This window comes from Pinus tabuliformis, chromosome J (assembly GCF_031772625.1).
Source record: "Pinus tabuliformis cultivar Carrire ecotype Pingquan chromosome J, CPIR1, whole genome shotgun sequence".
NCBI classification, from domain to species: Eukaryota; Viridiplantae; Streptophyta; class Pinopsida; order Pinales; family Pinaceae; genus Pinus; species Pinus tabuliformis.
The window spans coordinates 539831055-539855034 of record NC_142295.1 but is presented as its reverse complement, the minus strand read 5'-3'; the positions used below and the strand labels follow the sequence as shown (position 1 = coordinate 539855034).

The 23980-nt window shown below is 39.1% G+C and overlaps 1 protein-coding gene across 1 annotated transcript in view; it reads left to right on the top strand.

The window, feature by feature from the left end:
- ALDH5F1 (aldehyde dehydrogenase 5F1) overlaps positions 1-23980 on the top strand; it is a 369083-nt gene that overhangs the window by 126826 nt on the left and 218277 nt on the right. The window contains exons 8-10 of the mRNA XM_089380687.1: positions 18040-18150; positions 19177-19242; positions 19392-19469. Of these exons, the coding sequence (XP_089236813.1) occupies positions 18040-18150; positions 19177-19242; positions 19392-19469 (255 nt within the window). The remainder of the gene's footprint in view (positions 1-18039; positions 18151-19176; positions 19243-19391; positions 19470-23980) is intronic.

The following is a 23980-nucleotide window of genomic DNA, read 5'->3' as shown; positions in this document are numbered from 1 at the left end:
AAGATAAGTCCAACTGAATACATCCTCCAAGGTCAGATGCAAATTTCCTAGATAGAAGCATGCCCCACGCATCAAGCACATTTATCACAACAATATCCATAGTAATCATTCTGTCAATGTATGTTGCTAGAAAAACTTGCAAGTCTTTGATTAACACGATTATTTCAATCTTTTTTAAATCCATGGAACAAATGTTGCGATAAGGCCTTGAAATCCTTAAGTTTAGTTGTTCCATGACTTTCTTGGTCATAACATTAGTTGAAGCTCCTGAATCTAGCATACAATTATGTAGAAGGTGATCATTAACCATCAAAGACATAAAGAATGGCTGATGATCCTCATTTATCATATAGCAATTCATATTCTTCAATTTAATCTCTTCATCTTCTGTTTCATCATCCTATACATCAACAATTTCCTTTTTATTAACTCTAATGGCATTTAGCAATTTTTCCTTCTGAGATGGAACCTTCATAAGTTCAGAAACCGGATTAGGAATCTTTGCATTATTTAATCATCCCCCCCAATCAATATTTGGACAAGAATCATAAGTCCTTGAAGCAATCTAATTTTCACTTTGTTTATTATCCCTTCGCTGATAAGTTAATCCTTTATCTTTTGCAATTTCCAAGATTTGCTCCGGTGAAGGTTTCTCACCATACAATTCAGTAATCATATCCTTTTCATCACTAAAATTATTCACGCTATAAGAAGATTGGAGTGTTTTAACATCATGACTATTTTCTACGACCTTCATCCAATCCTCCATAGACAAGTGATATTCCTTACCAACAATGTTTATTTGATTACTTGTCCTCGCCACTTCATTATCCAAGATTCCTTTCACAACAATGCAAGTAGATTCCTCATGAAAATTATCACAAGGTCTACAATATGGCACAGATTGTTCAACCATATTTGCATACTCAAGTGGATTGGGCGGTCTTTGTTCATTAGGAGGGTCCCTTTTCTGCCATGCATTATTATTTATGTTATTCTGAATCTTATTTCCTTGAGACCTCTCCAAATTAATTATATGATTCTGAAGAGCTATAATCTGGTTAGAATAATTATTCTCCATGGCACTCAATTCATTCGCATGGCGTGATATTAACCACCTAGATCAAGTGGGAATGAAAATTGGATGCGAAGTTAGACATTGATACGATGGATGAAGTAAAAGGGGTTGGAATAGTGGCATTCAAACTTGAGTTAGGAGGCGGGATGGAAATGAAGGACGTGCTATGGGTGCCAAAACTCAGGTGGAGTTTTAGCTCAGTCTTGATGATTGTGAAGAAGGGGTTTGGTGTAGCATTCTAGGATGGATAGGCACTGATTAGAACTAGGATATCTAGCTCAGACAATGTCCACGTCATTGGAGTTAAAGAGAGCAACTTGTATAGGCTAAAGGGCCAATCTATTTGAGCAACTATAGGACACAAAGTAGTGACAAAGAACAAGGAGCAGGTAGCTCCGAAGGTTGAGCAGCTTAGAGGAAGTTAGTCTTCTAGTTTAGGAGGGGAGGAGCAATCTACATATTCCTCCCTATCTGTCAAGAAGGTCCCTTGGAACGATATGACCTTATAGGATATTCAAGAGCAGGAGGCTTCTAGGAGCCAGGCTAAGGTCAACCAGATTTTGAAGAAGCTTCCAAACCAGAGGCCAAGGAAAACTTCTAGTTCATAGGAACAACCAAGGCAATAGATGCATGATCGAAGATAGTCCTGGTGGTAGAAGCACCTCCCTTGCTAAGAGGGAGTGTTGATGTTTGTAGCTCGTGTAGGTACTTCTGCATAGGCCCAAGTGTCTAGGCATGCAAAAGTCACCCAAGATCTCTTTAGATGCTTGGTATAGTGTGAACAGTTGCTATTGTAACTTAGCCTAAGTTTAATTGAGGAAAAAGCACATATTATTATGTTGGCTTATTGAGGTAAAGAAACTTAAGAAAAGTAAAGTAAATTACTTTATTGAATATGTTTTAATCTCGATCGTTGATCTCAATTGAAGCGAGATTCAATATCGACAATCAATCACTTTGGAGATTAGGGTTAGGGATTTAGCTCAATGAAAAGTTATGAAAACAATACTAGGGAGATGGGAAAGACACACTACAATATCACAAGATTGAGAGAGTCTTCTCGGTGAGTATTGGGTTTGAGGAAGGGCGGCAAGGAGATTCGAGTCAACCATGGAGGGTTGATCAACCGTATCTAATCTAGGGTTGTAAGTTATTCCTCAGTTGGGTCATTGTCCCAAGACGGGAGCCCAAGTAAGTTTGGATTGCTAATGAAAAACTTTGATTGGGCATTACATGTGTGTCGATTTTTTGAGATTGGTTACTTTATTTTTGCTTCTGCTAACTAAGTTAAAAACCTAGATGTGTAAATTATACAATAGATCTACAATTTGCTAGGTCAATGATTTACTGTTTGCTAGGTTTAACAGATTCTAACAGGAAGGGGACATCATGGAGCTAGCACATGATGCTATCATGTAGCGCAGTGTACCATCCCCTTTAGAAGGGTCCCAAGGGATCATTATCAAATATCCTCAAAAATAGCGCAACATCGATCAAGTAGATGCAATGCCAACTTGGGGGTGTCCTATGAACTCTGGGGTGCATCAACTCTCAAGGCAATGTCCTTGCTCTGGAAGACAATGTTGAAGGTCTCCGAGGGACAGAAGCATATCATCAACTTTGCTGTGACATTCCAAGGTCAACTCTCCTCAATAAGTGGTCAACATTCTAAGTGTCTAGTGGAGTCATCTAGTGGCTGAAATGCTAAAGAAGCATCATTAAATCCCTTAAGGGATGGTAGTTGTACCTGGGAGCAAATATCTAGCAACATACTCATAGAATTAAGTGAGATTGACATAATAGGTGCATAAACCATAACAATATCAGAGTGGGGTATTAATGTGAAAGGCACCAAGGTACTTCACACAGTCATCATGTTCAAATGTTTTCCTAGCTTATGATTTGTAAACAAATTACTTGCTTAGGTATGGGAGGGTTATCAGAAGGCCCTATCAGGTGCTTCGAACTCTAAGGGGAGGAATGGTTCCTAGGCCAACCTCTCAATTAGTAGGTGTAAGTGATCATGACATGATCTTGAGTTTACTTCATGGACGATTCCACTTTCTTATACAAACCATGAAATTCACAATATCCTTGTGTGTTATGATGTGAAGAGGGAGCAATCATGAGACCTAAGTTATTCCTTTTCTCGGCCTATTTTTACCAACCCTCTTGTCCATCTTTTTCGTGATCAATTTTTTTACATATATAGCTTGGATTACAAGCTTTTATTGATTCTTGATTGACCGCTTAAAGATGAAGCCTTTCCTCGCTCATTGGGGTTCGGATATTTCAAGTTCCTTAAATCATATAGATCACGCTTTAGCTAGGAATTGGGTGAGGGCTAATGATGGGGGTAGAGCTCAAGCTAGGATTTTGTCCACACACTTTGTCTATCCCTACCAATATTTTTGCATTTCAACTTTATGGCTCATGCTTTTTCCTTTCTTTCTACTGCATCGGCCTCTAAGGGCAAGGTTTCTAGGCCCCTACTCAAGGATGTGGAAAATAGTGAACCAACATTGGTGGCAGATTAAAATCAACCCAAAGATGGGATGTGGATATATGGGGAAGATGAAAGTTGTTAAGTGTGGATTACTGTGGACATGCAACATCAATCTAAGCCTCCTATTTGTGGCCCTCCTAGACAACGAAGAAAAGGCCTCAAGGAAGGTCACATTGGACTAGGAGCAAGTGGTAACCACCAAGGTGAAGCATGGGAGCAAGTGTACAACCAAAAGCGCTCTATCATTCAATTCAACCTACGACCTACAATTAAAATCAACCCAAAGATGGGATGTGGATATATGGGGAAGATGAAAGTTGTTAAGTATGGATTACTATGGACATGCAACATCAATTAGAGCCTCCTATTTGTGGCCCTCCTAGACAGTGAAGAAAAATGCCTCAAGGAAGGTCACATTGGACTAGGAGCAAGTGGTAACCACCAAGGTGAAGCATGGGAGAAAGTGTATAACCAAAAGCAGTCTATCATTCAATTCGACCTACAATCCTTACTAGAATGCCCCTAAACATTAAATGAAAGTACCTGAACACAAAAATGGTTAATGTACCTCACAACAAATGACCCACCTTTATGCAATGAATAGGCTAGGTGAAAGAAAGCATTGATTGAGGAGCATTTGAGGCTAGCAACTTGTGGATCACGATAGGGTTGTTGGCTGACAAAATGAAACAACAAAAGAAATTTTTCTCCTAGGGGTCACCCATATGGATGGGTAACAAGTCCCATAGGAAATTTCTTCCTCGAGAAAATTTCAAATAGAGATGGTTAAATTGTTGATGCCACATGAAATTTCTTCTGTGACAATGCTTTCAATAAATATAGTTCACTCATCGATCCCATCAGTCTATCTTCTCCTATGATGCTTTAATAGATATAGTTCAAAACAGGGTTGCGGGGGAGCGTCCACCCCCCTCACGCCCCCACTCCCAATTCACGCTCCAGGTGGGAGCGCTCCTGGAAAAAAAAAAAAAACACTCCCTGATTTCACTGGAGCATTTTCGAGAGCGGTCGGGAGTGTTCGTTCCTTGACAACTCCCGTATGCTCTAGGAGTGTTTTTCAGAGGGGTAGTGGTCGGGGAGCGATCGCTCCTTGATCGATCCCCCTCTGAAGAATGCTCTCGATCGGTAGAAAAAAAGGTTGTGACCGAGAGGGAGGGCAACGCCGATGGCGGAGAGGAGAGAGGAAAGGGAGGGAAATGGGAGAGGAGAGAGGAAAGGGAGGGGGAAAAATAAATAGACCCTCTCCCCTCCAATTATTCACTTCATCCATTGAGAGCTTGAGCAAGAGAGTTTGGAGCAAGAGAGGGTTTGAAGCTTGGAGAGAGAAGCTTGGAGGAGCTTGCAAGGGGAGATTGGAGCTTGGGATTGAAGGCCAAAGAGGCAGGATCTACACTCTTAACATTTTCTTTTTATATGTTCATTGCTACATAAATAAATAAATAAATTTTTTCTCTATTTCCCATTCTCATTCCTCCATTTTTTTGCAGATTCAAAACTTCAAATTTCAAACATCATGGTTATATGGCTTGGCATTTTCTTCTTCTTGGTTCCCTTTTTGGTTATTATGGTGTTGGAGAGTAGAAGGAGGGTTGATCATGAAGAAGAGGATGAAGAAGTGGGTTATAGTGGATTTGATGAAAACCCCGGAGAGGAGTACCTTGGTGAGGAGGAGAGTGAACATGATTCAGCCCAAAAGACTAAACAAGACCAAACCCCATTATGGAAATATGTTTCTAGGCTTGAAGCAGGGAAAGGGGGTGGAACCACTAAATTTCGCTGCCCCCATTGCAACAAAACTTACAGAGGTTCATACACCCGTGCCAGAAGGCACCTCTGTGGGAAAAGGCCATGGGATGAAGATAAAGCAATAGGAACCAAAACTTGTGCAAATGTGTCAGCGATAAATAGAGCCAAATGGCAAATACATAAGGGAAGAGGAGGATGCCCAATACAAATCTAAAAAATCAAAGGGTTTCTTTGAACCAAGATCACAATCACATCAACATGAACAAATAACTCATTGAACATCCTCCCATGGCAGTGGATATGGAGGCACAGGGTCACCAAACATCTCTTTAAGGCGTAGAAGCATATTGGATTTCCTTGATGAAGGGTGTAGGAATGATGTGGATTCAAAAGTTTACCGGTTTCTCTATGCATGTGGGATACCAGTTTCTTCGCTCACCTTATTGGCATGAAATGGTTTGTGCCATAAATGATGCCCCTAAAGGATACAAGAGCCCTAGGTATGACAAGGCTAGAACTGTTGGACTTGATCATGAAAAATAAAAAATATCACATTCTTTGAGTAGAATGACAAATTCTTGGACTGAGCATGGGGTGTCCATTGTATTTGATGGATGGACAAATGTAAAAGGCAAGCCATTGATAAGTGTTCTTGCTATGTCTGTTAGTGGTGCTATCTTTCTTTCAGCATATTATTACTCAGAGAAGTACAAGACCGACAACAACATTGCATAACCATTACTTGAAACAATTGAACGTATTGGGCCATATAATGTCCTCCAAGTCATCACTGATAATGCTGCTAATTGTAAGGAAGCAGGAGCAATTATTGAGGATAAATACCCCGACATATTTTGGTCTGGATGTTTGGTTCACACAATGAACCTTTTGATGCATGATATTATTAAGAACAAAAACCAACAATACAAATGGATTGGTGATTTGTACAAGAGAGGCAAACAAATGATAAAATTTATTACAAATCATAGCAATACCCATGGGCTTTTCCGAAGTCACTCAAGATTGGAGCTGTTGAGGATTGTGAAGACTAGATTTGCTAGCTATTACCTCACCTTCAGGTGCCTTTTGAAGGTAAAAGAGTCATTGGCTAGCATGGTATCAAGTCCACACTGGCAGGTATTAAAGGAAAGGGCTATAAATGCAGCTGACAAGCAAGGTTTTGAACTGGTAGAGGAGACCGCTCTTGATGGTCATTTTTGGGCACGTGTGGGGCAAGTATTGGAATTCACCAAACCCATTTATAGCATGATTCGTTTTGCAAATACAGATAAACCAGTGATAGGGGAGGTGTATGAGTAGATGGATACCATGTTGGGGCAAATAAAAAATATTGTTTAGAAAGATGGTCCCAACTTGTATACATTGATTCACAAGTGTGTGTTTTCACGGTGGAATAAACTTAATGTTCCACTACATGCCTTGGCGTATATCCTTATGCCAAAATACTACTCTCCATCTTGGTTGGGCCAACCTGCACCTGGTGGTGGGGTTAGGGTCAAAACCCATACAGATCCAGAGGTACAAGAGGGATATTTGAAAGCATTAGACAAACTAATCCCTGATAGGGAGGAGTGTGCTAATCTGCGTCTTTTATTAGGCAGATACTTTAGTTGCACTGGTTTGTTTGGTTCTTTTCATGCAATGGAAGATAGAGACATATTTGATGCTCTAACATGGTGGGAAGCATATGGCGGCATGGGAATTTTGCCAAAATTGGCAAAAACATTTCTCTCACAGATTGTAAATACTTCTTCTGCAGAGAGGTGTTGGAGCACCTACAACTTCATACATAATGTGAGAAGAAACAGACTTAATGAAAACTGGGCAGAAAGCTTGGTTTATGTGCACTACAACTTGAGGTTGTTGAGTCATTATTGTGATTGGGCTTATGAGGATCCAACATATAAAATTTGGGACAACCACTCAGAGGATGATAATTTGGGGGATGGCACTATACATCTTGAAGAAATGGAAGCAAAAGTTATGAGAGATGAAGATGAAGCCATGCCACCCCCACCATCCAGTACTAGTGCTAGTGCTCGACTTCCAAGTCTTGTTCCTTTGCTGCCTCTGCTTCCATGTACATCCTCACGTGGAGGGCATGTGCCTTCTGGTTCTGGTCGTGGGACTGCGCGGGAAGAGATTCCTAGAAGACCACCACGACCTGCTCAGAAATTAGACATTTCTCGTGGCAAGAGGACGCTGTAGATAAGAGATTTACTTGTCTTTTCTAGTTTCTAGTAGTTTTAAATTTTAATCACTGTTGACTCTTTCATATTTATTATGATATTTTTTGTAAACAACATATGATAATTTAAGTTTGAAATTTGAAGTTTGAAGTTGATAATTATAAGTCATTGGTAGTGAATTATGAATATGATGCTTCGTGAAAGTTGAAAGTCATTTCTTTTCATGTTAGATATTCTTTGTTGTAATGGTTACACTTAGCTTACAAGTACAACTTTGGTGATCAATTATGATAAATGTTATATTTTGAAATTTGAAAGCTTGAAACTTTAAGATTGATGAATCATGAGACTCAATATGTTGTATGTTACTAACTTGTGGACGTGGTTGATGAAGATTATAACTTCTAGATGTTTGTTGATATATGGTTCAATTTATGTTTTTTATCTCTAATTCATCATTCTACTTGCATTTGTTGACATATATGCATCAATATATATATATATATATATATATATATATATATCTAAAAAAAGGTCTCGGAAACACTCCCAAATCAGGAGCTTCTGAAAATGTTGCTCCCGTTTTCACTCCCGCTCCCACTCCCAAGTAACCTTGGTTCAAAAGTTAACCTAGGAAGCTTTTCTTTGATGATCGTCTTTTTTGTGTCTAGCTTCCACTTATCATGATTAAATGAGTGCACCTTATCCCAACTGGGAGAGAGTGCGACCCACAAAATAAAAAATGAATTCCTTTGTCTAAGCAGTTGGGAGTGGGAATCTACCCAAGATTCCTAGGACTTACACTTGATCCTACTAATAATGCATAGGCATGAGCACAAGCATGCCATTGGTTTAATGAACCGTGTTGTTGCTATATTAACACCCGTCTTCACTAATCCAACAAGGACCATTAATATCTCTACTGATCCTTTGTATAAATATGGTTCCGGTAGATCTCATATATAATTTTTTCCTCAAGACACTTTTAGTAGATCTAGTTCAAGCATTTGATTTGATAAAGCATTGATTCCATAAGGAACTTCTTCCACGATGACACTTTCAATAGATATAGTCGAGGCATCAATTCCATGGGGAATGTCTTCATTGATGCCTTTCAATAATTTATAGAGGAAAAGACATATTAATTATGAACACGAATTCTAAGGCTAGAAATAAGGTTTCCGTTTCTAGTTTGGAAATGCTAGAGGATCCACTTGGGATCAATTTTTGGCTTTCCAGGGGCATCATGCAAATGCATCCTTCGAAAAAGGTCCTTTGTTATAAAACACTTAAAAAAATAAAATAGAAAATAATAATAAGGCAAAGTGCAGGGCCCTAAAATCCTAACTTTTTTCTATAAAATAGCTCCCCTCCCATTCTAAAACACAAAAACCTGGGTTTTTCATAGCAATCTGCATCTTTGAGTTTATGAAAATGATCTGGCGAAGATTTGTGGGTGAATTTGCCAAGGGGAAATTTCGCAAAGTGTTTAGTGCACTATGGGATGCTTATTAGAGGGAAAAATCATTGTAGAGCACCTCATTTACAAGTATTTGTGGAATCAATTCTTGGCTATACGGTCATGACTGGGGGGAATCTAATCTTTCATATTCAACCGCGGATTGCACCTGGTCTCATCCATATGAAATGGCACCTTACAGAGGCAATTGGCCCAAAAGGGGAAACATGTCATTGGTGAGATCTGAACCTGGGTGAGGAGGATAATAACTTCTTGTCTTAACCACCCAAGCTAAGCCTCATTGACATTGTATTTATTTATTTTCTGTTGTTTTTATTGATTATTATTCTTATTAGTTTTATTTTATTTAATTTTTTTTTGGTTTCTTTTGTGTGTGAGTTGTTTGTTCTTGTGTTTGTGATAAGTTCAGGGTATAATATTTTCATTTTTTCTTCACTGTTGCTTTACTGATACCAACATTTCTTCATCATGGATTCATCACTTGAAATTGGGGCAGCAAATCAAACACTTGATTTCCCGGTCAAGAATGACCCAATATCCCCACTTTAGGAATTTGTTGAAATTGGGGTTAGGGGTGGGTCATATAAATGAAGTTGTAATGATTTCCACAATGAACTCAATGGGTCATAGACTAGGGGGATAACCCATCTAATTGGGTAGAGTGGGAGTGCAGTGAATTTATGCCCTATCCTAGTTGTTGATGACTAATTCATGAAAGGTTTGTTTCATGTTTATGGTTTTTTTTTAATATGTGTGTGTGTGTGTGAGTGTTGATAATATTGCTGATATTCATAAAATGCACGGTTTTTCGGCAAAAGGAGATATCTTCGAGGAAATATCGCGATATTTTCTACTTTGGAAACTATTGCAATATTTTTGAAATATCGATGATATCTCAGCAGAATATCGCGTGGCGATGGAATTTATCGCTGGGCAAGCTATGTCGTGGCTACAAAACCAAAATTTTTAGTTTTATTTGCTCATTTTTCTTTGTTAGTCTTGGAGAAGGGGAAGAGCTCTGTGGTGGTTTTCAAGGAGGGATTGAGGATCAAACAACCATTATCATCACCAATCAATTTTTTTTTTTGTGGATCAAAGATTCAGGAACAATGAGACAAATTTCATTTCTCTGATTAACAGGTATGTTCTTAAAAATCCTATGTCAATGATTTTTTCATAGATTTAGGGTTATGCTTGCTTGCCTCTTTGCCTACCAACATTTTGCTTCTTTGTTTTTTATCCATTTGCTATGATTTTCATGCCCATGAGACAATGCAAGGGTTTTCTCCATATTTGGACATCAAGCTTCATTTTTTTTAACTTTCTTTTGCACCTTCTTATTGCCATTTTTCATTGCAAATAATATAGTAATTTTTTTTTTTTTCTTAAATGAGGTGGTTATCTTTTGTATATGGGGTTTAATGCCAATTTTTTGTTTTTTTGGTGCCCTAGGTTTGAATTTTGACACTGTCCATTAATCCACTACAAATATGCCAAAGCCCTTGGACCCATTTTGGGAGTATGAGGAACCTGATGGTGGGACAAATCGAGCATATCTATCATGGAAATTGTGTGGCGACAAGATGACAGGAGGGGTTATGCGATTGAAATACCATCTGGCTCGACTCCATGGACATGATGTTGGGATTTTTATGGTTTATAGTGTGCAGCTGATACAAAAAGCTCATGAAGCAATTGATGAAAAAGACAAAGAAAGAAGAGGTAGAAAGAAACAAGGCTGAATGTGCAGGTAGATCTTTCGGGATATCTTCTTCCAAGTTTGAGGTTGAGGATAGTAGGCGGGGTTCCACAACGTCACCTGCTGATGTTACTGGGAGTGGGAGGTCATCCTATTTTGTTCCACGAACTAGACATGGAGCAAAACCTTCCATAAGATCAGTTGCTAAAAAAAGGGAGAAGCAAGAAGCATATAGAGTTATGGGGAGGTGTCTTTTTTTGAGCGACTTACCTCTGGCCTCACCAAAAACAATCCATTTTGGCAGCCAATGTGTGACGATATTGCTATTGTGGGCCCAGGGTACAAAAGTGCTACGTATGAGTGTTGATTTCGGGTAGCATCGGATGTGCTCTAGGCCTCAAATTTTGCAGGGAGGCTTGGGCACATGTATTCCAAAGAAACCAAAAAGCGCTTGGGAAATTCTACCCAGAAATAATTTTATTAAAATAATTAATATTTTTTAATGGGCCCCTAAGTCTAAACTTAGCAAATTAAAAATATTAATGGGTATTAATCTAATTGTGAGTGTAACTTCTAAAAGATGACGAGGATCAAGCTAAAATGATCTTAGCCATTGATTAACTTTTAATCTAGGCCGTTGAATGTCAACGAGAAGATTATTTAAGGAAGCTTGAGGGTCATTTGGAAGACACATCGAGAGATCAAGAGATCGAATTTCTGAAGTGAGAAGTTCTCAGGAGGAAATTCTGATAGAGTAGATTTCTTGTGGTGAGGGGTAGTGGGTATCCGGAAGAAGGAAGTTTTCCTGGGCCGGAGAGTATGAGGCAGAGAGAGGGTAGAACGACGTCCAAAAGAGAGGCAGGTGCTGGCACACACAAAGCTGACACAGTAGCAGTGCAAGGCTTAGAGGGAAACGGAATTTCTGTTGAGGAAATTGAGTTTCAGTAGCCGGGAGCTGGGGTGTGAGACCGGAAAGCAGAGATTCAGATTTTCTAGCCAGCAGAGGGTCCAGAGAAGGAGTAACGTGACACCCAGCAGGGATGACATAGGAACTATGTGGGAGTGGTGCAGTGCTGCGCAGAGGCTACGCAGATGGTACACAGAGGCTCCAATTCAGTGTGATTAGACTCAGATTCTCCCAGTGACAGGGTGAGAACACTTCACCATTCGTTTTGTCCAGTTTCTCTCTGTATCGGATTGCTAGTTGAGCTTCCAAGAATTGTACTCATATTTACTACTGCATAATAATAAAACCCCCAGATTTGCTGCACCAATTTTCCCGCATTGGGTTTTTCTAGGGACATTTGTCCAAAAACAACGATGTCATTTGTGTTGTATTTTCCTTCTTGCTCAGTCTCTTGTTTCCGCATAATATTTAATTAAGTGAAGGTTGCAATGTATGTATTTCGATATTTTCCGTAGGAAGCTGCAAGTAATTTGTCTGGAGGAATTTAACAAATAAGAGAAATATAATTAGTTGCTGCAGTAGGAATTCCGGTTTAGGATTTTTCACAATGAGGAGTTGCGGGGGCTAATCCTTCAAGCAGAAAAGCAAGACATCAACTCTATATTGGCAGAGTTGAAGCAACTGTGGGAGGTGTCTGGATGCACAGTGATGTTTGATGGTTGGACAGATAGGAAGGGTAGGACCCTTCTAAATTTCTAAATTTCTTGGTACATTGTCCTAAAATAACCATGTTTATTAAATCAATGGATGCATCAACACATATAAAAGATGCAACATTGATATGTGAGTTGTTAGATGGGTTCATTCGGGAGATTGGTGTGCAGAATGTGGTGCAAGTCATAATAGATAATGCAACTAATTATGTGGTTGTCGACAGGATGCTTATGGAGAGGCACCGCACATTGTTCTGCACTACATGTGCAACACGTATCGATTTGCTGCTTGAGGATATGGGGAAACTCTCCTTCATCAAGGAGATGATTGATATGGCTAGGAACAACCCCAAGTTTATATATAACCATGCTTTTGTTCTTAGCCTCATGAGGAGATACACTAGAAACAAGGAGTTGCGGCGTCCTGCAATCACACGTTTTGCCACCAACTTTATTACTCTTCAGTGTTTGCTTTGATCCCAGTTTGAGTTGAAGCAAATGTTTGTTTCTGATGAGTGGCGTGATTGTAGATACAACAGGAGACGGGACGGGATAGCCATTGGAAAAATGTTGTACATTGACACATTTTGGCAAGGAGTAAAATAAGTGTGCTTAGTTAGTGAAACTATAGTAAATGTTTTGAGATTGGTAGATGGAGAGAAGCCTACAATGGCTTATTTGGATGAGGCCATGGATAGGGCCAAGGAGACCATTCGTGTTTATTATGCAGACAAGGGTTTTGCTAGGCTTAATAGACAAATGATGTTATGGGATGTGATTGATAGTCGATGGACAGGGATGCTTCATCGACCCATTCATGCAGCAACACTCTTCCTCAACCCAACATTTTCATACAAATGCAACTTTGATTTTGATGGTGAGGTGATAGGAAGGGTGCCATTCCTGTATTCATAGGATGGTACTTGATCCCAAGCTTTGTAGCAAAATCAATCGTGAGATACAGTTTTATCGAGATTGTGTTGGCCTATTTGGCTTTGATGATGCTATTCGAGAAAGGACCCTCTTCATGCCATGTAAGTGACAAGTCATTACTCATTAGAATTTAATGATTTATAATTCTAGATTTTTTAAATTCAATCATGTTTTATTTGAAAGTTTAATAATGTTTTAAGTTTTAAGGTTTTTTCTTTCTTTATTTTGTTGTAGATATTTGGTGGCGAAGTTTTGGTGCAAGGGCACCAAATTTGCAGAAATTGGCCATAAGAATCCAGAGTCAAACTTGTATCTCTTCAGGGTGTGAGCGTAATTGGAGTGTATTTGAGAAAATACATTCAAAAAAGCGCAACAGGTATAACTTTGAGCTTCAGCCTTCAGTTGAGTAATTACATTTATTGTAATTTTAATTTATGACCCTCAAGTGTCAAGAGTCAAGACTCGTTAGTTTTTTCGACAATCTTACAGGTTGGCATTCTCACACCTCATTGATTTAGTGTATGTGCATTACAATCTCTGACTTCAAGTGAAGCAAATAGAGAAACCGATGGATCCAGATGCCATTTCCTTAAAATATATTGATGTATTGTCTCAGTGGAGGGTAGATTCTGAGGTGCCCATCTTGGAGGAGTCACCTACATGGTTAGAAAATGAACCATTAGTACAGGGGAAACATGAGGAGAAGGTCTGTTGAAATATGTAACTAGGTTCGGTCTTCATAATGTCTTATGTAATCTTTATTTTTGTATTTGATGTAAAAGAGAGAAAATTATTATTATTATTTTATAGCATGGGTTTCATGCTCTAGGTTAAATTTTTTTTAGGTCAAGCACCCATTGTGTGCTTCTAGGGCTTTGTAAAGAGTCAAAGAAGTCAAAGAGTCATTGTAATATGTAAAAGACCCTATTGGGCATCATGTGTCAAGTCAAAGGAATTTATTATGAGTCAAAAGAGTCAAAAGTCTCCCTCCAAGACCAAGTCAGCCTACTATGATGAAGTCGGCCTAATTAGGGCTCCCTAGAAGCCTATATATAAGATGGAACTCGGCCTCATTTGAAGACATTTAAGAAGTTCGATCAAGGACAAGAAAGAGACCAAAAAGGTGAGCAAAGAAGAGGAGAGATAAAGGAGAAGAAAGCGAAGTTTTTAAAGACTGTTTTGGGCTACTTCCTCCCACATGTGTGAAAAGAATTAGGGCATTTTCTGTTGCAGCAAAGACCAAATTACAACCATCACAAGAAGCCGAAGTTTGAAGTCAAGAAGATCAATTTTACAAGCCGAATTTCTAAGGAGGAAGAAGCAATCCAAGCAAAGGAGAGAGAAGGTAAATTTCACCATCTTTTCCCCACACGTGCAAGTTAGGGTTTCTGCAGTAGAGGCCGAAAATTGCAGACCTGAAGCAGTGATCAAAATTCTGAAGAAGAGGCCAAAATCTGAAGTGTTGAAGCAGTTTGACTTGGGTTGACTTTGTGAAAGATAAGCTCATCAAAGGAGAAGTTGACTTGGTCTTGGAGGGGTCTTTGTCTTGGGTCTTAGGTCTTGGAATTCATCATTTGAAAATTCTATAAGAAGAGAAGAATTTTTGTGGGTTTTCCTCTCAAAAGAGAGCTTTTGGCCTTGGCTAGCAGCCTATATTTTGTGTCCTCTTGTTTTATTGATCTTCATAGTTTGGTAGTTGTTTGATGATAAGAACACTATAATAATCAAGTAAAGAAGAAGCTAACTACAAGTACATCAAATTGAAGTAAAGCAAATCACAAATAATTATCAAAGAAAAGAGAAATCATCCTAATCTAGCTGCCCTAGATTTCTGAACATGGACTCGACAGAGGAGCAACAGGATGAGGAGGAGGAGGAGGAGGAGGAGACTGTGGGAGCGTCAATGTCAACACCATCTGCTACAGATATAGGAGAGCAAAACTCCATACCTAGCAGTCATTATTTGACATTACGTGTAGGGTCAGGGCCTTCTACTGCTAGGGGCAGGCCTGGAAAACAACCCATCATTTTTTCCCGTAAAAGGGGAAGAGAGCACTGATCTTAGATAGGTAGCTGCTAGTTTTATTTGTTTTGCTACATATAACTCATGATGATGAGATACTTTTATATATGTGATGTTATTTTGTATTGGTTCTCCTTATTTGAGTCCTTGATTGGACAATTATTAGGGATCAACAAGATTTGGTATCACTTTTGATGTATCATTTTTACTTTACATCCACTACATCATATATATCAGTGCTTTCTTCATATTTATGTGCCAATGTGTTTATTTATGTTGTTATTGGTTTATATGTTTACAAATCTGAAAAGAATGAATATATTATGCATTTTTGATGTTTGCCAATATTTTCTGATATTTTTCCGATATTTTCTCCGATATTGCCGAAAAGATGTTTTCAGGACCCTCGCCGATATTTTGCCGATACCCATATTATCAACACTGGTGTGTGTTGATTCCCTGTATCCGGATCATGAACTTTCAAAAAATGTGGTGGATTCACATCTGTTTTCCTTCAACATAGTTTAGGGCTGAAGTTGCAATATTTGAGAAAGGAATGTGTAATGAATAGATGTAAAATTGCTGCACTTATTATGGGAACTGTGTTTAATATGAGTATTCTCTGCCACATTCAGCACATATTTTATAGGGATATGCTATTTAATCAGTGACTGCTATTATGGAAATTCTCTGCAATTATGGAGGTAAATGTGTGACTAATAAGGACAGTTTCCTAATTATATTACTGTTGTGCATTTTTTCCAAGATTGGTCCTTGATCTAATGTAGGGGAGCTGAATGCAATAATGCAGGCTGGTCTGCTATAAATGCTTTAGTACACTTCACTTATGAGAGAAATGTGGCCTTCACTTCAGGTTCGTCTGCCTGTATTTATAGAGAAATGTGGCCTTCACTTCAGAAAAGTACATCCTGCATTACAGGAGTGTGCAACCTACAGTAAAGAGAAATTTAGTGTGTAGGGGTGGAAGGTGCGAGGGGGATCATTATAAATCCTGTAAGAATCCAGGAGGTCCCATATGCATGGGGCATTGGGCATGCTATGAATGATGATCATCACCAAGTGGTTAAACTAATATGCGTTAGTTCATCTGGCCCAACCACCATCATTGGAGATGCCATGTTTGTCATCAGAAGTAGAACATTCATACAATGAGGTACTCCCTTGAGTCAAAGAATTGCAAGAATAACCCATAGGATAAGCCCATGGCTACTGTGCTTTAGGGTAGTTTGCTACTTCCTTGTCAAAATAGATCTCAACTCTCTTGCAGATTCCATGACAAACACTGGAGCTCTTCATCCTGAAGAAAACATTCTTTTGAAATAGTGGGGTGGGCTGTATGTCTTTGTGTTATATTCCATGAGGTCAACGAGTAAAGTCAAAGAAGTAGCATTCTTTGTTTTCAAGGAAGGGGGAGACTTTAGACTTCCCCTCAATGAACCCTTATATTAAAGGAGGGAGGTCCCTCACTCCCCCTCACGGCCCATCATTGGAACCGTCTGGAACATTCAAGGAGGGATTTACTCTCCTCATCCCTTCAATACCCATTCCTAATTGAATTCGGCTTACTTCCTCAATACTGGTACGATTATTCCAGCGTGTGAGCTTAGTCACAGGATTATGAGGATCTTGTCTCTTTTCATGCAAGATATCAGAATAAAAGTTGACTGGTTTAGAAATAATGGGCATTGTTGTCCTCTTTTCATTCTTCTCCAGGTCTACTGGCTCTGTGTGCCCTTGGTTTGGAAGTCCAGTTAGCAAGGTTCAGGGAGGCTTCATAACATAACGGAGTACTGTTTCCCTTGTTGTTCTGCCTCCAAAGGAGAGGTCTGTGAAATCAGAAGGGAACTGTGATGCTGGCAAAAGAAGCCATTGCATCTGAGAAATGAAAGGCCTAAATTGAAAGCCAGTCCAAGGAAGCAATTCAGGCCTGCAATGAGTGTGCTCTGGAGTCTGGGAAACACATACTGGAATTCTGTGATGGGAAATGGAGTCTTTTAGTTCTGAAGATGAAGTCTCTGGAGTTGGATTCCTCTGTCACAACCCTTAAGAATCTGCTGGTTCAGGTCACCTCTGCCATGAACCTATCTCCTCAGATTATGCTACCCCAAACTCTGGCTCATCAAGTTCCATTTAGCAATCCTCTGGAACAGTAGAATTGATTGATTAGGTTGGATCCATTCCTAACTTGGGCTTAGGGTCCTAAGTTATCTTTATTTTTATTCATGTTCTGCAAATTTTAGTTTCTGTTAGTTCAGTCTGTAAAGCTGCGAGTTCGTGTGTATTCTTGCTGTCATCTGCGCAATACAGCTATTCTTAATGCCTACTAAGGCTGCTATTTAGAGTTTATATTTTCTGTTGTTTAATGTATATTATAGCTATTAATCTTTGTGTAGTGATTCTCTCATTAGTGATATATAGAGCTGCTATTAAATGGGTAACACATGTTTTCTGTTTTTGCATTGGAGCCCAATGCAGGCCATAACAGGTTTCATTATTTTTTAAAAAAGAACAAATATACTAAGCAGTTGTTTTTTTTTTCACTTACAATTCATCTTGTGATATTCAACCTTTGTAACATCTAGAAATCCTTTTTGTTATGAAATACTGTCATCTGCTTTAATATGGCTTCTTGCTCTTGCATCAATTTTCAAATATGCATGTACTGCATCACTGAACTTTGTGTTCATGTTTGTTTGTTGCAGGTTGCTCCAGCTCTTGCTTCTGGTTGTACAGTTGTGGTCAAACCATCTGAATTGACTCCTTTGACAGCATTGGCAGCTGCTGAGCTTGCACTTCAAGCAGGAGTTCCACCAGTAACATTATACTCTTTACTGTGGTGTTTTGTTTTTGAATAAGTCCTATGGTCCAGAAGGCTTGGGTTCTGAATTTAGTTATCCCAAATAGTTTTTTTTCCCTTTTTGAAAGTCTTCAAAATTCTAACCTAAATATTTCATAGTAAAACAGAGGATCTTATTTCTTCTCACTCAAATGGAAGTGGGAATTCTCTGAGTATTAACAGTTCATGCTGAACTGTTAGTAGGACAACACTAAGATTGTGTCAATTAATACCTTAAAGTTTAAACACCTCGACCTAGTGCTTGGTTGGCCTGGCTCATATCCACTCGATCTACCTTTGCTCATAGCCCAATGAAAAATTGAAACACATTTACTCCTTAACATAGTATGCCTATGCAGGTCTGCTACCTCATGGTCCACATCCAGATCTACATCAACATAAATCAACTAACTATTATATCCTCCTCCTGATGATACTCAAAGTCTCGACATGATCAAGCATGTATGTTTTGGAGGTGACCCACTGATTATAAAGACAGCGTTTATAGTACAATTCAGACAATTATATTTGAAACTAGGTGTTAGAATTAGTTTTTCTTCTCGCGAGTTCTGATGATTACAAGTTTGAGAGGAAGGGGTACTTGTAACCATCCTCCAGAAACATGACAGTTGTTATGGTCAGTGACTTGTCAACTATTTCCTATCCTATTCAGACTACCATTCTAATAACATTAAATTATCACATGATAATGAGATTAAGCACATACAGTTTAATATGTATGCCCGTGAATAGTGAAGAGAGGGCTTATATTTTGCATTAAGAGTTCTCCACAATCATGCGAGACGTTGAGCTTATTTAATCCTCTTGCCCATTCTTGTTTCTGCAAAAGTTATATGTTGCTAATTTTACTGAAAAATATATTCAAAATCGATATTTAAATTAGTGCAGCTCATAAAGCCACATTTTATTTTTTGGTTTAACTAGTAAAATTGCAACACTGCATCGAACTATTGTTACTATCTGTTAAGTATATTTTATGCAGGGTGTCCTGAATATTGTGATGGGAAATGCTGCTGAGATTGGAGATACACTACTTGAATCTTCACAGGTTTCTTCTTAAATTCTCAGTGGAAATCATCCTTTATCTATTTTATTTTCTCTCTAATTTGTGTAGAACTTTCGAATGCATGGTAATTTCTTGTGTTAGTGTACGTGTTCTTGAATAGTGTTTCAAGTATTAAATTAGCACTTCTTCAGGTGCGAAAAATCACATTCACTGGATCAACAGCGGTTGGAAAGAAGCTAATGGCAGCCGCCGCAGGAACAGTGAAAAGGGTGGGCATCAACTGTTCAACGAAAATCACTTTTTCTACTTGCTTTGCACACATGATAAACATGTTTTCCTATAGAAAACTATATATTAGAATCATAGGGTTTAAGATGATGGGCTGTGATATTCATAATATATGAGAATATAGTTGAAATTTATTAAGGAATAACAGAACTAGTATTTTGGGTCAAAATTTGCTTGTAATTATATAGGAAGAAGGCTAGAAGCTTTATAAAATAATTTCCACATTCAGTGATAAGGAGTGAAAGTTATTTTGAGCCACAAGCTTAAAAAAAATTTAAATTTTATATTCAGATGAGATTGCTATGCTGGAAAGGGCTATTTGAATTTAATGTTCTTATATCTGTACTTTCTGTTGAATAAAAGGTGCTTTACCTTGGATATCTTATATCATATAATAAAAATATATATTTCCAGTCTGCAACCTTCCATTGGTCTACCTTGCAAAAAAACCTAACTAAACATGGACACTGCTTGAGTCAATCTTGCCCTCATCCCAACCAATCCTGTGGCTCTGCAACCTTCTTTGTTGAGAGTGAAGTATACGTTTATTGGTGTTGTGGCTTACCAATAAAAGTTACTGCCACCAATGAGCCCAAGAAAAGAAACTGCTGGAAGTTTCTTAGCTGGCAATCAAGTAATATTCTTAAATTTTTGTTTCTGCATCAAGACATCAGTGCTGTTTGTTATCACACAAATCTGCACCAGCTGACCTGCCTAATAATTATAGGCAATCTAGCCATGTCACTGCTAGATCCTTTTGTTTGGACCTCTGTGGAAAAAGTCCCAATAAAATTGCGATAACATTGGGAACTTGCAATTTTTTCAACTCGCCGATTTTATCGGCTGAATTTTTCACAATTTTTTCAAAAATGAAAAACTTGGGATTTAGTCATAAAACTCGGGATAAAATCGGGAGTTTATCCAAAAAGTTGTGAGTGAGGTACCGGGCTGCATATAATTTAGGAAAAGGCTGATTTTTCCACTCTTTTTGCACTCTAACCTTTGTGATTCATGACTGTGGAGAGAAGAGGTTTTTATCACTGCCCAAGAGAAAAAGATTTACCCAATTGTGGGTGAGACAACTTCAGAAAACCCCTGACGTAGAACCCATCTCATTGGACCATATTGACACCATTGCTGCATGGAGGGTTGAGATTGGAGGCCTATCATGGACTCGGTTGTTGATTGGTTAGAGGTGGATTGGGAGGCACTGGAGCCGGAGGAGGTAGCAGCTGTAGGGGACGGAGGAGGAGGAGGAGGAGGAGGAGGAGAAGGAGCAGGAATAGTAGGCGGAGCAGGAGGAGGAGGACGAGAAGGAGGTGACACCATCTAGGATGGGCAGCAGCAAAGGATAGAGGCGACCTCCTATTTTTGCTTCTAGAGGACGACATAGTCCATTTGTGGCCCAGGGGCAGGGACTTCTTCCTCTAAAGGAAAAGGCAAACCCATTCCCTATAACTGTAAAAGGGGTAGAGGAACTCAATGACTGATTAGTTTATGACATTTAGATGACTCATGATGATGAATCATGATATACATTTATTATATTTTTTGTTGATATTTTGACTCTTGAGACTAAGTTAGGATCCAGGATTCAGGACTTGATTCATTGTTGATATGTGATATAGCACCATACTTCTTATACATCTTATATGTTAGCATTATTTTCATATTTAGATGCTAATTAAAAAAAATGAATATTTTTGTACTTTTTAAGTTTTGCCGACTTTTTGCCAATTTTTTCAAAAACCTCCCAAATTTAATGAATTTTTCAATTTTCGGACCCTTGCTGATTTATTCTCGAGGTTGACTTTATCCACTTTGGTTTGGACTAGTGCTTTTCTAGTGTCAGGGGGGTGCCCCTGTTGAGAAATCTAGTGGCAATGAATAGAATGATTTCTCTTTAGCTTGATAACTGCTTGTGATATCTTTTTACTTTTTCTTACTTATTAGTTTCTTCTTGTATTATTATGCTATTCTTATCATCAAACAACTACCAAAACAAGAAGATCAACAATACATAAGAACACAGGATATAGACTGCAAGCTAGGGCCAAAACCTCTCCACTTGAGAGGAAAACCCACAAATCTCTTCTCTTCTTATAGATTCTTCAATTGACGAATTCCAAGACCTCTAGACCAAGACCAATACTTCTCCAAGACCAAGTCCAATCTTCTTGATGATGTGCTTCCTTTATCCAAGTCAAACCTAGTCAAATCTCTTCTAGTAGCACAACTTTGTGTTAGTTTTTGGTAGCATCGGATGTGCTCTAGCCATGAAAATTGGTGAAGAGGCTAAGGCACATGACTTCTAAAGAACCCAGAAACTGTTTGGTGAAATTCCACCCGGATTGTATTTTATTAAAATAATTAATGTTTTTAATGGGGTTCCTAAGTCTAAACTTAGGAAAATTAAAATACTAGTGGGTATTAACCAAAATATGGTTGAGAATGATCTAGAAGGCGGATCAAGTCAAGTTTTAATCTTAACTGTTGATTAGAGACTTAATCTCAGCCGTTGAAGTCTCAACGAGAAAAGTATAGGAAGGAGGTTTGGGGTTCATTTAGAAACACCCAATGAGAGAACGAATTGATTTGGAGTTCGATTTCTGGGGCTAGGAAGTTGAGATTTTGAACTGAGTGATCATTCTACCACAGAGGGGTAGGGATAGTTCGGGAGTACTGACAGAGAGGCAAAGAGAAGCTAGTGGAGGTAGCGCAACAACTAGGAGGACTGATGCTGGGCCAACTGGGCCCACGCAGAACTGACACAGAGGCAGAAGGGCCAGCGCAGAAGCAGTAGTTGCCCTTACGTAGACAGCCGAAATTTCCGGAACAACCATGAAGGTTAATGCAGGAGGCAGAAGAGAAAATGCAGAGATGACGCATAGCCTGTAAGGTTGACGCAGGGCCTACGTAGTGCCAGCGCAGTGATAGTCGGGGTTAGCCAGTTTTGCTGCCGGATCAGCCGAAATTTGCCGGGTGAAGTGAGGTAAAACTCACTTAGTTTTCCGCCATTGTATTTTCTTTGTCACTAGGTTGCCAGGAGGGCATCCAACATTTGTATTCACAATTACTACTTAATAATAGAAAACCTTCAGAGCTGCTGCATTGGTTTTCTCGCATTGGGTTTTTCGGGGACTATTTTTGTCCAAAAATAACTGTGTCCTATGTATCTTGTTCTTCACTTTTCTGTTCATATAATCAAATTTTAAGTAGTGTAGGTTGCAAAAGTAATTTGCTTTAGTATTCAGAAAATAACTTGAAAATGTATATTAAAGTCAAGTAGGAGAAGTATCAGAGCATTGATTTTGAAACAGGAAGAGCATATTTAGTGCTGAGCAAATGGCTGCATTTGGCAGCAATTCGAATCCCCTTGAAGCGATTGGACAGTCCTTGCTGAGAAGTAGAGATTCCGAGGAAATCTCTTTCTGAGAGAGTCGACAGAGAGGTACGATTTCCGAATCGTGAGCTTGCGAGGTAGAGGGAGTGATGTAGAGCCTCAGCGCAGTGCTTGAAGGGCGTAGTTTCTGCCGGGGAAGAAATTCGTCGAAAAAGAGCGAAGACACATAAAAGGGGAATTTTCTCCTCATCGAACTTTTCTCGCCAAAAGTTTGAATTTCTCACTTGCTGGGCAACAGTGCTGAGTAGTTACTAGAGGAGTCAGTTCGACTGTTCCGTGAGATGGCATCACATGGGCTCAGACATCAGGACAGGTTGGAAGGTGCTTCCAACTATGTTATATTTAAGACCAAAATCTTAGCTGTTCAGGAGGAGTACGATCTTAAAGCCTACGTCAAGAGCGTTGTGGTTGTTCTCGCAGACAATGATCAGAGGAAGAAGTACAAGTCCGAGCAGGGAAAAGCAAAGAGGTTCATACTCGATGGAGTTCGAGATCATGTGGTCTCATACTTGTAGGGCAAAGATACAGCGTGAGAAATGTGGGAAGCTTTGTCTTCACTGTATGAAGGTTCTTCCGAACAGTGGAAGATGTACTTAGAACAAAAGTTGCAGAGGACATTGATGCAGAAGGGAGAAGGGGTTAACTCCTATCTTGAACGTTTTTAGGACACCAGAGATCAACTTGCTAGAATGGGGTCTACTCCTCAGTTTACCACGATGGTAAGGACGACCTTGAATGGAGTCTCAGATGAATGGCAAGTCTTCGTCCAAAGTATATTAGGTAGGGAAATACTACCTTCATGGGAGGAGATGTGGGTAGTTCTTCAACATGAAGAATTAAGGAGGGACCTAGTTAAGGTCAACCTCAATGGCGGCAGTGGCAGTGGCACGAAGACAAAGAAGGAAGAGGAGAATGCAACTCTAGCATCAAAGGGATAGCAGAAGCAAAAGTGGAAGAAGGACATTTTGAAGGTGAAATGTTTCATATGTGGCGAGTTGGGCCACTTTGCATCCCAGTGTCCTTTGAAGCAAAAGGATAAGGATGAGAAACATGATCCTAAGGCTGCTCCAACAAAGATTGACGAAGATG